Raw genomic sequence first — 14,221 nt, 5'->3', positions numbered from 1 at the left:
GATAATTGATTTATTTTAAATTTATTATTTTAAAATCCTAAACTTTTATTCGGGATATTTAAAGTAAACACATTTTAATTTTTAAAAAAGTGGCTATTTTACCTTCATTGATTCGGTTCAATTTGATTGATCCAAATAGATTTACCCATCATTTAATTATAATTATTATTGTAGATTTCGGATCCGGTTTTAGAGATCACATTGACAGAAATTAAGAATTTAATTAAGATGCATCCCTTGGCCAAATGAAAGTGTATATTATTTCCAATAAAAAAATAATTTGTGTACATAGTTTAAAATTTTACTAGAGAACATTAAATGTTAATTAAGCAGTATTTAATTAAATCTTATTTTGCGGGTTTGACATTGGAAATTTTATCGAGGTGGTCAAAATTACATCTCCAAAGTGCATGGGTTAAATACCAAGAAACAAAAAAATAGCCAATTAATTAGGAATTTTGGTATCCACGTAATCTGGGATTAGCAAATTAATAAAATAAAAACCATAGTGCTGTTCTGTCCATATTATGAGTGTTGTCTGCTCTGTCGGTTTTATTATCTACTAATCTTTATTAATTAATTTTAAAATTTTATTATAATATAATTGGAGTCGCATACTCTTGATTGCAAGTTGCAACATACCTAGTTTTGTGCCACTAAAAATAATTAATTTTTTATTTTGAATCGTATTATCATTAAAATAACTTATTTTTTTATAAAAAATAATATTTAATTTTTGAAAATTTATAGACTGTATCGATTTTATCCAATTTACACATTTTTCTTAATTTTTGTATCGGAAAAAAGTGGATCATTTTAAGGGGACGAATGGAATAATAATTAACGATGTCAAAACCACCACGTACATTCAATTCAAAATACTTCTACTACATTTTAATCTAATTAACGAAGACAAGTAAAATTTATAATATAAGTAGCAGTCTTTATCTTCTAGAATTTTTTTATTTATAAATATTGAGAGGATAGCAAATATTCGAGAAGTAGAAGAAGAGGAGGAGATATTGCCACATTTTTTAATGGTAGACACATGCACATGCAGAGAAGATAACTTTTTATTTTAGGAGTATTTATTTGTTTTGAATTATTTTACACAAATTGTAAATTTATAATTGTGTTGAACCCGCCCTTATACCATCCCTCAAAAATCACCTTTTCAATTTATTTGACATTATAACAAAATAATTACAAGACGACGAAATAAATATTACTATTAAAATAAAATATCAGAAATGGAGGCTCTTGCTTTGTAGAATAAAATTAAATTCAAATATGATAAGATTTCAAAGGAAGCGATTATTTTCAGAATCGTTGAACTGCAATTGTCGTAAAATATGTTTTAAGAAATTAAACAAAAGTGAGGGATTAATTATATCTGAGATTTAAATAAACAAATAAATCTTCTGCCGATATTGAGTAAGACACATGGCATGTTTACAATCGTGAACACAAAAATTGTCATGTAATAATGTTGTCAATGTCATTAATCAATAAAACTATACTATAGTGAAAATGCCTAGTACTTGAGATTATAAAATTGATTTGACTAAGATCATTCTAGCAGCTATACCTAATAACTAAAAAGCAAAAATAATAAAATTTGAATTCAACCTTCATGTACTATCCCAATGTTTAATCATATTTTCAGAAGTGTCTAAACTTAATATTTAAGTTACTTGCAAATAGATTATACTCACTCTGTCCTAAGCTTATTGAAATTTACACAAATATTAAGAAAAATAATTGAAAATGAAAATATATAAGTAAATTTATGACCAAAAAATACACGAATTTATATTTTTATTGCAATTTTTACCTAAATTTGACTTTTGATAAATTAGGCTTATTAGTTGGCATTAAGTCAAATATATTATTTTTTGCATTCTTAGACCTCCGAGCTTTTAAATACTCATAATCATCAGAAGTTAGACCAACATTAGTTGAACTTTCGACTACCAACTAAGCTATGATTTCGCTGAAAGTCAAACTCGGGCGAAAATTGCAACTAAAATATACTCCCTCCGTCCCATAATAAGTGGCCACATTTCCTTTTTCGTCTGTCCCACTATAAGTGGATGCTTTCTAAAAATGGCAAAAGTTTACTTTAATTAAGTCAACAATTACTCACTAATTTGGTCAACAATTATAGGCCACTTTCTACAAATGCCAAAATTACTTTAATTAAGTCAACAATTACTCACTAATTTGGTCAACAATTATAGGCCACACTCTATTAAAACATATAACACTCAATTTCTTAATCTCCGTGCCGAAAAGAATGTGGCCACTTATTATGGGACGGAGGGAGTAAATTCAAGTATTTTTTAGCTTAATTGAAAATTAAGGTTAAAATTACAATTTTTTTTCAAAGTTCGTGTATTAAAGATGGATTAAAGTTTGAGTAAATTAAAGAATTAAATATGAATATAATAGTAAATGAGTAAAACAAAAAGAGTATTACGTTTTAAAGACATAAGTCTATATAAATGGGACATTCGAAAAAGGAAACAAACACATATATAGATGACAGAGGGAGTAGAATTTTCGATAAATTTTCATTTTGCATCTCAATCTTAAAAATTATATTAAAATTACTTAATTATTACTTCTTCTTCTTTTTTTTTTTCACATTTTACTATGATTCATTGATTTGTAATAGTTATATTTGGAGAATACCGAGGGAGTGTATTAACATATGTAAGGACGTAATTTATAGATAGAAGAAAACAAAAGGTATGAGGGGTCACATGTTGAATGAGACAAAACTAGATAGACGTGAAGGAAAAATACGATAAATAGACCCACAGGATTATTTTATCCCTTGTTTTCAATTTTCCATTTTGCCTCAAATAGAAGAAAGCAACAATGATAATAATAATTCTAAAAATAACAATGATAATAATAATAATAATTTGAAAAAAAATGGTGTGTGGTACTAACTGTTGATGGAAACTAGTCTCTCTTATCAACTCATCATAGCCATTCATTTATAACCCAACAGTACTACTCATCCATTCTATTCATGAAGCCGATTGATCATTGTGTTCATGGCAGATAAAATTTACTATATTTTTTCTTTAGTAATTCAAGAATTATATGCGATGGATATTTAGGAGATATTTGGTTTGGTGAATGTGATAGATAAAATTGATAGGATTGGATGGGTGATTAAATAATCCACCAAACTTTGGGGTGATAAAGAATCACTCATTTGGGCGACTAGATACGGGACACGTTATCAATCACGGACTCAATCATGCAAACGAAACAGTTAATTAAGGTGAATTGTTTTATCAATCATGCCTTATCACCCAAATCAAACGGCTCCTTGGAAAATTCGATGTGACATACTCATACTCATTTCAGTGTAGTAACCTTCAAATAAGGCAAGACTGGTAAATAATATTTGAAAAATTAGATATGATATGGTCATATCTATGGAGGCGTTGGAGGGATACAAATTTAAAATTTTTCGACTCGAGAATACTCAGTTCATCATTAGATGATCAGCGAGGACTATCTCAATATTTTTTAATATTATATTTTATTCGTTCTATTTAATTTGACAAGTGTTTTTCTTCGAGTTGTCCCACTTAATTTAATCTATTTTCTCTTTCAGTAATCATTTTACAATAAATATGAACTCATACACAATTATACTTTTATAAATAATTGTGTCGAAAAGAAATAAGTCAAGTCGACTGAAACATATGGAGCAATTGTTTGTACCATTGTTGTAAATATATATAATTTACAAATGATTTACAAGTATGGACTTTAGCCAGCTCATCGCAAATAAAGACGATGATATAGACAATTTTTTCGGTAGAAGAAACAAATATTTTAGCAGCCCACATGACAATAAACTGATCAAATCTCAAATTTAAATTTTTTGACATTAAATATTAACCACGTTATCACCATATTAACACACACACAATAATAACAATATACTACTCCTTCCGTCCTACTGTATTTGAGACCCTTTCTATTTTAGACTTCCCACTGTAAGTGAAATTCTTTTCTTTTTGGGTAATTTTTTTTTCTTTTAAACACTTTTTCACCTCCACACAAAATAAATATTTCTTAATTTTCGTACAAAAAAAAAGGTCTCACTTACAGTGGGACGGAGAGAGTATCACTTAGTGATATACAGGTTATACTATAAACTCCCTCCCTTCCACAAAACCAATCATCTAAAACTTTAGTCCAGTTGCATAATTAGAATTGCATTAGGACATTCTTTTACTAAAACGATTTTATTTAATATTTGTAAAAAATGATATATAGAGAATAAATAAATAAAAATTGAATATAAATTACTCCTTCCGTCCACCAAAAATATGCCACTTTACTTTCGGCACGAGTTTTAATAAAATGTGAGTGAAGTTAGTAGTGGAGTAAGGGTCCCACTTTAAATGTGAGTGGAATGGTGTGGACCCTACTACTAAAAATGGAAGTGGCATATTTTTTGTGGGCGGATGAAAAAGGAAATTGTGACATATTTTTGGTTGACGGAGGGAGTATGTTTTTCAAAAAATAAATTTATTTTTTAATCTGTGTAAATTTATGTTGATTTTGCCAAATAAACAATTATATAGTGAGACTCACGAGGCCTGCTTGGACCTGCCGACTAAAAAAAGATAGCCACTACAAAACCACTCCAATTTTTTCCATTTGCATTAATTTCTCTCTCTCTCTCTCTCTCTCTCTCTCTCTCTCACACACACACACACACCAAAAAGCTGAGAGAAGAGCTAATTAATTATTCATATCTACACATTTACACACTTCACTCATTTGACCGCGACTCCATTTGTCTATATAAACCTTTCAAACCCCCTTCTCTCTCCTCATCTCTCTCTCTCTCTCTCATCTCTCTCCGATGGCGGAAACCCCAACCAAACGCCTCCGACAAGAGACCCCCGGCCTCGAAGATTCATCGAATTCGAAGCGCCACAAACCCTACACCACCATTCTCTCTCTCCTCGACGACGACGAAGAAACCCTAGAACAAAATCAGGACCTCTCCGCCATATTCACCACCCTAGAGCAAGAGCTCTCCTCCTCCGCCGCCGCCGCCGCCGCCGCCGCCGCAGAATTCGATTCCCCGCCGCCGCAGCCGGAGGCTGCCGAGGAAGACGACGGCGGCGCGAAGTCGGTGATGAGGCACCTTCTCGAAGCTTCCGACGACGAGCTCGGGATTCCGAATTACTCGTCTGAGGAGAATTTGAATAATGATACTATTAATATCGGATTAATTAAATCTGATGAGAATATTTCGTTTAATTTCTTCGATAATGGGCTCTGGGAATTTGATGACGTGGCGGCCAACTACTATGCGATTCTGCAGTCGGAGCTCTTTATGTAGATTTTCTCTTTTTTTTGGGGGGGGGGGGATTTGAAATTAGTGGGAAATATAGGGGTGTAAAGATTATTAAGGAGGAAGATATTGGAGGCGTTTTTGGTGGTTTTCATCTTGGTCCCCCCTCTTTGGTAGAATTGGATATGTTCCCCCCTCTTTTCTTTAATTTTTAGATTAGAATATTTTTAAAGATGTAGAATTTGGAAAAAAAAGGAAAAATTATTCCATTTTATTGCTGCTTTGGTAAAAGATGAAATGGCGAGTGGAATCGATTAACACGAACCGGCTTTTTGTCCCTCATATTTATTTATTTATCTAATTATTACTCTTTTCATTGTATTTATAATGCCTCAATTTCCTTTTCGGAATGTCTATTTATAATAGTTCCAATTTAAAAAAAAAAATACTCCTACTTTATTTACTCTTTATGTGTATCTTCTCATTTAATTTATCTTCATTTATTTTTTTCACTGCTCTCACTATCTCTCTTTTTATTTACTTTATCTTAATTTACTTTTTTCCACTACCCTATCTATCTCTCTTTCATTTACTTCTTCACTATATTGTCTGTATCTCTCCTTATTTACTTTATCTACATTTCATTAATTTACGTGTTTAATTTCTTTGAGATGTTATAAGCAAGATCGAGGAAATAATATTATACTTCAATCATCCTGATTATAATGACACACTTTTCTTTTTAATTTGTCTAATTTATAATAACACTTTCTAAAAATAATAGTATATAGTTTCTATCCAATCTACACACATAAAATAAGTGATCCATACTCACTTTACACTCTTAACATCATATTCTTAATCTTTTTGCTCGTTTATATTATGTCATTATAAGTAGGGCGAAAGAATATGGCGGTTGTTCATGGAGTTACTATAAGTCTAAAAGTACTATTTAGAGCCTATAGAATTAGTGGCGTTTATCTTTTAAGATTAATTTTAATATATAAAAATAGTAATATTAGTTCATTGTTTATTTAAATGAATTGAAACTTTAGAATATTCTAAAACCCTTGGTTATTTTTATTACTTAAAACCATTGAAAGAAGTGACATTGGATAAATTCTACATTTAAAAATAAAAATATTCAATCATACATCTTATTAATTATATAAAGTAAACGTCATTATAGGATTCTTTCTTTGCAACAATAGTGATGTGGGATTTGGAGGAGGAGCTCAGTTGCTATCTGATTAATTGTGTTTATAATATTGTGAAAGACAACTTAAATTATGTTAGAGAGAAGAGAGAGAAGAAAAGAGAATAGTTTAGAGAAATAAATCTGCATGAGCGTATAATTATTGGTGTTTTTTCACATGTACATATCAGTGAATCGAGCAAGTAATAGTATTGCTTAATTCGTTGCACATAGCATTCAGCTAAATTATTGGACTGATAATTTTTTCACCTGATTGAATGATATATATTGTAGAAAAAGATCTTATGGAATAAAAACAATATCATTAATTTCCCCCTAAATTGTAACGTCTGCCATTGACATCCCCTTTGTTAATATATTAATTCTTTCAATTTCCTTCAAATATGCACACTTCAAAAAAAAAGTTTTTATTAGTGATATATGAGATTTGGTAACTAATATTCATGTCATAAAAATTAGTGGCGTTTGAAAATATAACTATTAGTGATTAACTACATCATCAAATGACACTAATTTTTATGACACGTGTAATAACTACCAAGCCTCAAATAATTTTTTTTTTTGTAATGATGGTGGAAATACTAAAAAGTAATTGAAAATTTTGGGTATCATTTACCAAATAGAAAAACATAAGTTTATGTGAAAGCGAATGCACAAAATTCGTTGGTCCTCTTATAGATGAGGGAGAATAATTCTTTTTCTTTCTTCTTTTCATTCATTGTTTTATAAGTCACAATCCTTACAGCAATTCCATTTTCCAATATGAAAAATATCTTTCTTTCTTAAATCTTTTTTTTTTCCAAAAAGAAAATATTTCGTTATCCTTCCTTTTTATTTTTTTATCTTTTGGTTTCTTTTTTGTATATATACACAAAATTCGGTTTCTTTTCTAAGTAGTTACGTCTTTTATTTTGAAGCAAAATTCCTTGTTTGGTAATATATGGAAATATTACAGCGTAGGAAATGGGAATCACCTTTTCCCAACTTTTTTTTTACCACAAAACTTTTAATTTTCGAATCTAATTTTTCCATGTTATCTGGCATAAAAAAAATCCCTGCATCTGATACGACATTTATTTTTTTTACTTTGTTTGACTTATCTACTTTATAAATTTGATGATTATAGTCATAATTTCTTATATATAATACAATATAATGATTATTGAATTTCGGAGTTTGAACTAACAAATAAAATGTGTAACTGTGTGCCACTTTAAAGTGCTAAAAAGAACTATCATTAATAGTCAATATAAATCTCTCTAAAAAAAATATCAATATAAATAATAAGTTATGATGTGGTATACTTTAAAACCCTTTTTTAAAAACAATTATAAGAGTTATCTATTATATATTCAAATAAATAATTCGCACGCAGGCGAAACCTCTAAACTACACAAGGATGGAAAAACTATCCGTACGCAGATGAGACCGTTACCTATTTAAAAGTAAGAAAACTACTTGTACGCGGGCGAGATTAATCTCAAAATCTCTTGTACACCTGGATGTACCGTACACCCAGGTTGACCCGTACCCAGATCTTGACCCGCATGTTAATTCAAACCTGCATTCTGATCTGAATCGTGCAAATGACACTATTCAGTTATACAAGTGACACTGTTTATAATTGACACTATTCAATTATATAAATGACACTGTAACATTTTAAAATATTATAGTGTCATTTTCAATCTTATAGTGTTATTTAAAATATTATAGTGTCATTTAAAATCTTACAATGTCAATTACAGGAAGTGTCATTTATATTTCTGAATAGTGTCAATTATACACAGTATCATTTGCAATATTATAGTGTCATTTGTATAACAGAATAGTGTCAATTACAAACAGCGTCATTTATACGATTTGAATTAGGATATAGGTTTGGATCAAGATGCATGTCAGAATCTGGATACAGATAAATCCAAATGTACGATACACCTAAATGTACCCAAGAGCACCCGAAATCTCTTATAAATGAGAGTTGCTTAGCTACTTTAAAAGTTATTAGTATACATCAATAACTTAAATTAAAGTAAATTGTGAATAAAGAATTGAAATTATTTTTATAAAACACTACTTCCCTTAAAGAATGAGTGAAAAAGGGGAAGTTGACCTGTAGTGCAATGATGGGTTTTGTGTTAGTGCTTTGAAATTCATTATGTCTGCTCCTATTGTATAGATTATTAAAATACAATCATATCTATCATGATACGAATCGAACTAAATTCTTAGTTTACTTAGGTAATAATATTGTTTAGCAAATAATGGAGACGTGATTTGAGGGCTTCGGCTTTTTTGCTGCTTCTTTTTTTTTTGTTAATGTTCTTGACTAATTTATGCACGTCTAGTTGTGGCTTATCGCTTTAGGATATGTTCCAAAGTAATATTTCATCTCATATTTTAATCTTTTTTTACTACCTGTTGAGTATTTGTTATACTCTTTTAATGCTTGTCATTATATATGTAGACAAATATCATTCAAAGAATCTATTGGTGTTGGCATTATATATGTAGACAAATATCATTCAAAGAATCTATTGGTGTTGGTACTTCGACTATAGTACAGTTTAATTCGGATTTGACTCTATCTCTTCACAATAATGTATATTGTGAGCTTTTGATATACATAGTTCTTGAGTCCTCTACACACGTCTCCTTGGTAAATTGAAGGAAATGAGTTATCAAGAAGAGTCAATGGCTCACATAATCTCTTCTAGGGTTTCCATCGCCACATCTATATAAGACGAAGAGATCTTTCTTTGCAGTTCATAAAGAGTGTTTCTTGTGAGTGATGAGTTCGTTCTTTACGTGAGTGAACGAACTGTGTGTGCTGCTTTATGCGTTTGTAAGCAAAGTTGGGAGAGTTGGTTTTTCTTGTTTTCCCTTTATCAGGCTGTTGGTAAAGCTTATTTTCGTGGGTGTTGGTGGTGAGTGAGGTTCATTCACACTTAGAGAGTTGACGTTGTTCTTCTCTCAATTATTCATCGTTATGAGAGTTTGTGAAGATATTGAGGCTAGAAGGTTAGAGAGTCTGTCGCATAAATCCTGTCTTATCTTCACTAATTGATAATTTACCCTGGGCGTGGCCCCCCAGACGTAGGTTGTTTAACCGAACTGGGTGAACAACTCTTGTGTTCAGTGTTGTTACTTTCATTGATACTTTGTGTTGCACGTTTTCTATTTTTTTGTGTGTGCGGTATATGTAATTGGATAGGTAAATCAGATGTATTATAATAATTATTTTACTCATAATAGTCTAATATAAAATCTAAGAAACACACGTGATTGCAAACCCATAAGATTAAACAATTATTTTACTCATGCGGATTAGGTTAATTCGCACTAGGTCAATTGCCGCCCTCACATTGTTCCATTGAATTATTATATACATAAATGATATTTCAATAAATAAATGACATTTTTATCAATAATAAATAAAAACTATATACATGAATATGATATATATAAATTAGTCTTTTTTATTAATAACAATTGACATTTTTTGTAACAGCCCGAAACCAAATAATTCATTTAAATTTTTGTTTTGAATTATTTCATATTTAAATTATTTTGAAGCATTTTATATTTAAATTGTGAGGTTATTTAAAACTTTAGTCTATGTCATGAATTATCTAATCGCGCCGCTAGTTAGATGTGACTTTGAACTATAAATTATATCTATAAAAAAAAATAGAAATTTATTTTCCCAAATATTCTTTTAATATGAATTTGGGCCTAAATAAACTATTTGCAGCCTATTTAGCTCATCTATATTGGGCCATAATTACTTATTTATTTAATTACTTTTTGGGCTAGATTTTTAAAAGAGCCCATAACATTTTAATAGCTTAATGGAATAATTCTTTTGTTTGTACTGTTTCCTAATCTTGTGACTGCAATACGTGTTTCCTTTCTCAAGAAGCCACAATTTGTTTTCCATTTTCAGCTTGTGACTGCAATACGTGTTTCCTTTCTCAAGAAACCACAATTTGTTTTCCATTTTCAGCCAGCCAAATTTGATTTCTTTCCGTAATATTTGATAAACACAGCAGCACGTAAGATTTGATCAACACAGCAACAAACTTTGATTTCAAACTTTGATTTCTACCGCAGCAAACTTTGATTTCTTTCACACAGTAGTTGACGAACAAGTAAATTCAATCTATTTAAACCTCATTGTATCATCCTCAAATTCACAAATCAACAAAACAAATTCAGTCTTTTAAGATTCATCCTGTTTCTTCCCACTGCCGAATCTCCATCGGTAATTCTCATAAACTTGTATAGTTTTATTTTCATATGCAAAGATCTATGCTTTCTTTCAATTTACAGAAAACAAACAAAACCTTACAACAGAATTCTGTTTTCGAATCAAAACATGCATACATCCATTTTCTGTAATTCTATAAGGAAATCAAATAGAACAAATATATTATTAATTACATAGAAAAGGGAAAAATAGGAGAAGAAACTGGAGATGGAGTTTGTGGCATAGAACAGGGGGAGGGACGGTGGAATAGCGCCGTCGTACGCTGTTGCTGGCGGAAGGCGGCGGCCGGCGGAGAGAGGCAGGGGCGGCGGTGCTGTGCTCTCGGCCGCTGCCGTACTGTTTCGGACGGACAGACGGAGCAAGTGGCGGGGCGGTGCTGCTGTCAACGCAGAGGGCGGCGATGGCAGCCCCGCTGCTGCTGTCGGACAGGAGGTAAAGGAGATGAGGACGGGGCGGTGGCACTGGCAGGCGGCGAAGAGAAGGACAGAGGGGGATGAGAGGCGAGGGCAAGAGATAAGGGAAGAAGGGAGATAGGAAGAAGGGGGAAAGGGAGAGGAGGCAGAGCTGCCGGATCCGGCGACGGCGCTGCCGTCCAGTGGCGCGGCGACAGGAGGCCGAAGGAGAGAGAGAGTCGGGAAGGGGAAGAGTGAGCGAGAGAGAGAGAGAGAAGAGAGCGGCTGGATGTGTGTGTTTGTGAGGGTGTTGTGGTGTGTGAATTTAAATTAGGGATTTTTAGATGGGTTTGGGCTTTAGTTAGTTTTATTATTAATGGGTTAAGTTTTATTAAAAATGTTTGGACTCAACCTTTAATTTCTTAATGGGCTGCAGGATTTTATTTTAAATAGGTTATATTTGTTTTTAAAATAAATATCAACCCATATTTTTTCATAAGAAAATATATTTTACTACTTAAATTTATTAGATCAATTATTTTTAAATGATCCTATAGTTTATATTATTTTCCTAAAAGTTCAAATAGGCCCTTATGTTAATTATTTGAATTTATCTGACTAGGTGCGGCGCGACTAGGATGTGAACTTTAAATTCTTGCAGTTAATTTTCAAAGCTCAAAAGTTCAAGTTTCAGGTGTGGGATTTATTTCAGTACATGCACGTGGTTAATATTTGTCCATTTTAATATTATGTGTTTACCGTATGTGTTGTAAAAATATTTATCGCTAGGGGCCAGCATAATTGGTCCAGGACTTCACCGTCCTTGGTATGCCACAATGCGATTTCACGTTAAAGGGTTGCAACCATTATATTGTCGCCAGGGATCCATATATAGGGTCCGGGACATTAAAGTCCTTGGAGTTGCCACAGTGCGTATGGAAGTTATGTTACGTTATGACAATATGTGTTACCATTTTATTAACATGGACAATTATTGCATGTTCCCACACTGAGTGTACCCTGTATGCTCATCCCATATTCAACAGTTTCAGGTGATTGATATCGGAGGCGCGTGGAGAGTCGAATGGGCGCGTCGAATCTATTTAAAATAAATGTTTCTTAAAACATATTATGTTATTTCATGTGATATTTTTTGGTTATGTAAACTCTGAAATTCTATACTATTTGAGATTTGTGTGTGATTTGTCTAAATAAATGTTGTTATATTATTTTAATGTCATGACTTGTTTAATTTATATTTAAATTCATTTCAAATATTTATTTAAGAATTTACATCTTTACGAAAATATATACATGGATACATACATAATTTTTAATCATATAAAGATTTTATTTTGTTATATTTTCCGCTGCTAAAAAAAAAAGATATTATTTTATACTTAGAGTTTTTCCTTAGTAAAAGTTTTATTAATTAGTTAATTATTTTTCTGACATCTTCATGTCGTGCTTTGAAAATAAAGTTGTTTAAATTTATGAATTTAAAATCAAGTTTTATATTTGAATACATTATTGAAAATTTTGATATCTTATAAATCGTTTTAAAAGTGCTTTTAAAAACCAATTTTATTTAAAGATTTCTTTTTCTTAAAATTATTTTCGAAAATATTTATTTTAAAAGTGAGTTTTAAATTATTTTAAAAGACTTCCGCATTAAATATTTATTTAAATTTTATATTTAACTCCTTAATTAGATTAGGGTGTTACAGCATGGTATCAGAGCAGGTCTACTTTCCTGTAGACTCTGCAAAAATATTTTATTTAAAATTTTTAAAAGTCATGTGTGAGAAATCCATTCGACCTCTACGTGCTCCGACTTCAAGGTAAATGTATTTCAAAGTATTTTTTTATGGGGATGAGTATAAATTGTTTACGTTGAAAGTATGTTGAAATTTGCTGCAATAATTGAAGTTATTATCAGAAAGTTCAAGTTCATTATGCAAGTTATTATGAGAAAGTTCAGTATACAAGTTATTATGTTGAAGATTAATTGCAGCAATGAATTTATTTCAGAAATTATTTCAGTTCATGATGTTAAAGTATGATTCAGGAAAAATTTATTTTTGAACATAGTCCTCGAATTACGAATAACCTAGAATTTTCTTTTAGTATCATTCTCTCAAGCGAGTGTAGAATAGAAACTGATAGTGCCTTTGAATATAGAACAATGAGGAATACACGCGCACAGTCCCACAACGCCGAGAGTTCAAATACTAATCACGAAGCAGAAGCAGGACGAACTCATCCAACAAATGGAGGAGACTTCATGAGTCAATTCTTGAGCGCTTTACAGGGTTTTGTCCAACAGCAGGCCCAAACTCAGGCTACCCAAACCGACCTAAACCGAACCTCTAACACGATAGATCAAGCTGTAGAGCGATTTCGGAACTATAATCCACCACGATTCAATGGACGTGATGGACCACTAGCAGCCGAAGAGTGGTTGGAAGAGCTTGAACGTATCTTCACTCACATCAACTGTAGTGATGAGCAGAAAGTTTCATGCGCTGTTTTTCAACTCAAAGAGGACGCTCGACAATGGTGGAAACATTTCTATCGCTTGTTGGGAGAGGAAGATCGCAATGTTCTAAATTGGAAAAATTTCAAGGATGTGATAATGAATAAATACTTTCCCCTCTCATTCAGAGAAAAGAAGGAGACCGAGTTCTTTGAGTTGAAACAAGGGAATATGACTATAGAGGAGTATGAAAGGAAATTCAATGAGTTGGCCCGTTTTGCTCCACACCTAGTTGATACAGAAGATAAGATGATCGCTAGGTTCAGAAAAGGGTTAAGAATTGACATCAAAGGAATTATGGCTGCACATGTGATTGACGATTTCAGCGACCTGGTTAAGCGAGCGGAAGAAGTGGGCACGGCTCTTGGAACAAACCATCCTACATCAAAATCGACAAATCAACCAATAAAGAGGAGATGGGAAAATCCTAACCAAAGTGGAGGAAACTTCCAAGATAAGAGGTCGA

General features: G+C 31.7%; 1 protein-coding gene across 1 annotated transcript; it reads left to right on the top strand.

Moving 5' to 3' along the window:
• Positions 1 to 4,646: 4,646 nt before the first annotated feature.
• Positions 4,647 to 5,665, top strand: LOC131025222 (uncharacterized). Its single transcript, XM_057954879.1, has one exon. The coding sequence runs from the start codon at positions 4,904 to 4,906 to the stop codon at positions 5,387 to 5,389; it is 486 nt and encodes a 161-aa protein (XP_057810862.1). The 5' UTR covers positions 4,647 to 4,903; the 3' UTR covers positions 5,390 to 5,665.
• The last annotated feature ends 8,556 nt before the right edge of the window (positions 5,666 to 14,221 follow it).

Source organism: Salvia miltiorrhiza, chromosome 5 (genome assembly GCF_028751815.1).
Source record: "Salvia miltiorrhiza cultivar Shanhuang (shh) chromosome 5, IMPLAD_Smil_shh, whole genome shotgun sequence".
NCBI classification, from domain to species: domain Eukaryota; kingdom Viridiplantae; phylum Streptophyta; class Magnoliopsida; order Lamiales; family Lamiaceae; genus Salvia; species Salvia miltiorrhiza.
This window is presented reverse-complemented; position numbering and strand designations above follow the sequence as displayed.

What these genes read in the sequence shown, in the direction of transcription:
- LOC131025222 (XM_057954879.1), top strand. Translation starts at nt 4,904, where the DNA reads ATGGCGGAAACCCCAACCAAACGCCTCCGACAAGAGACCCCCGGCCTC.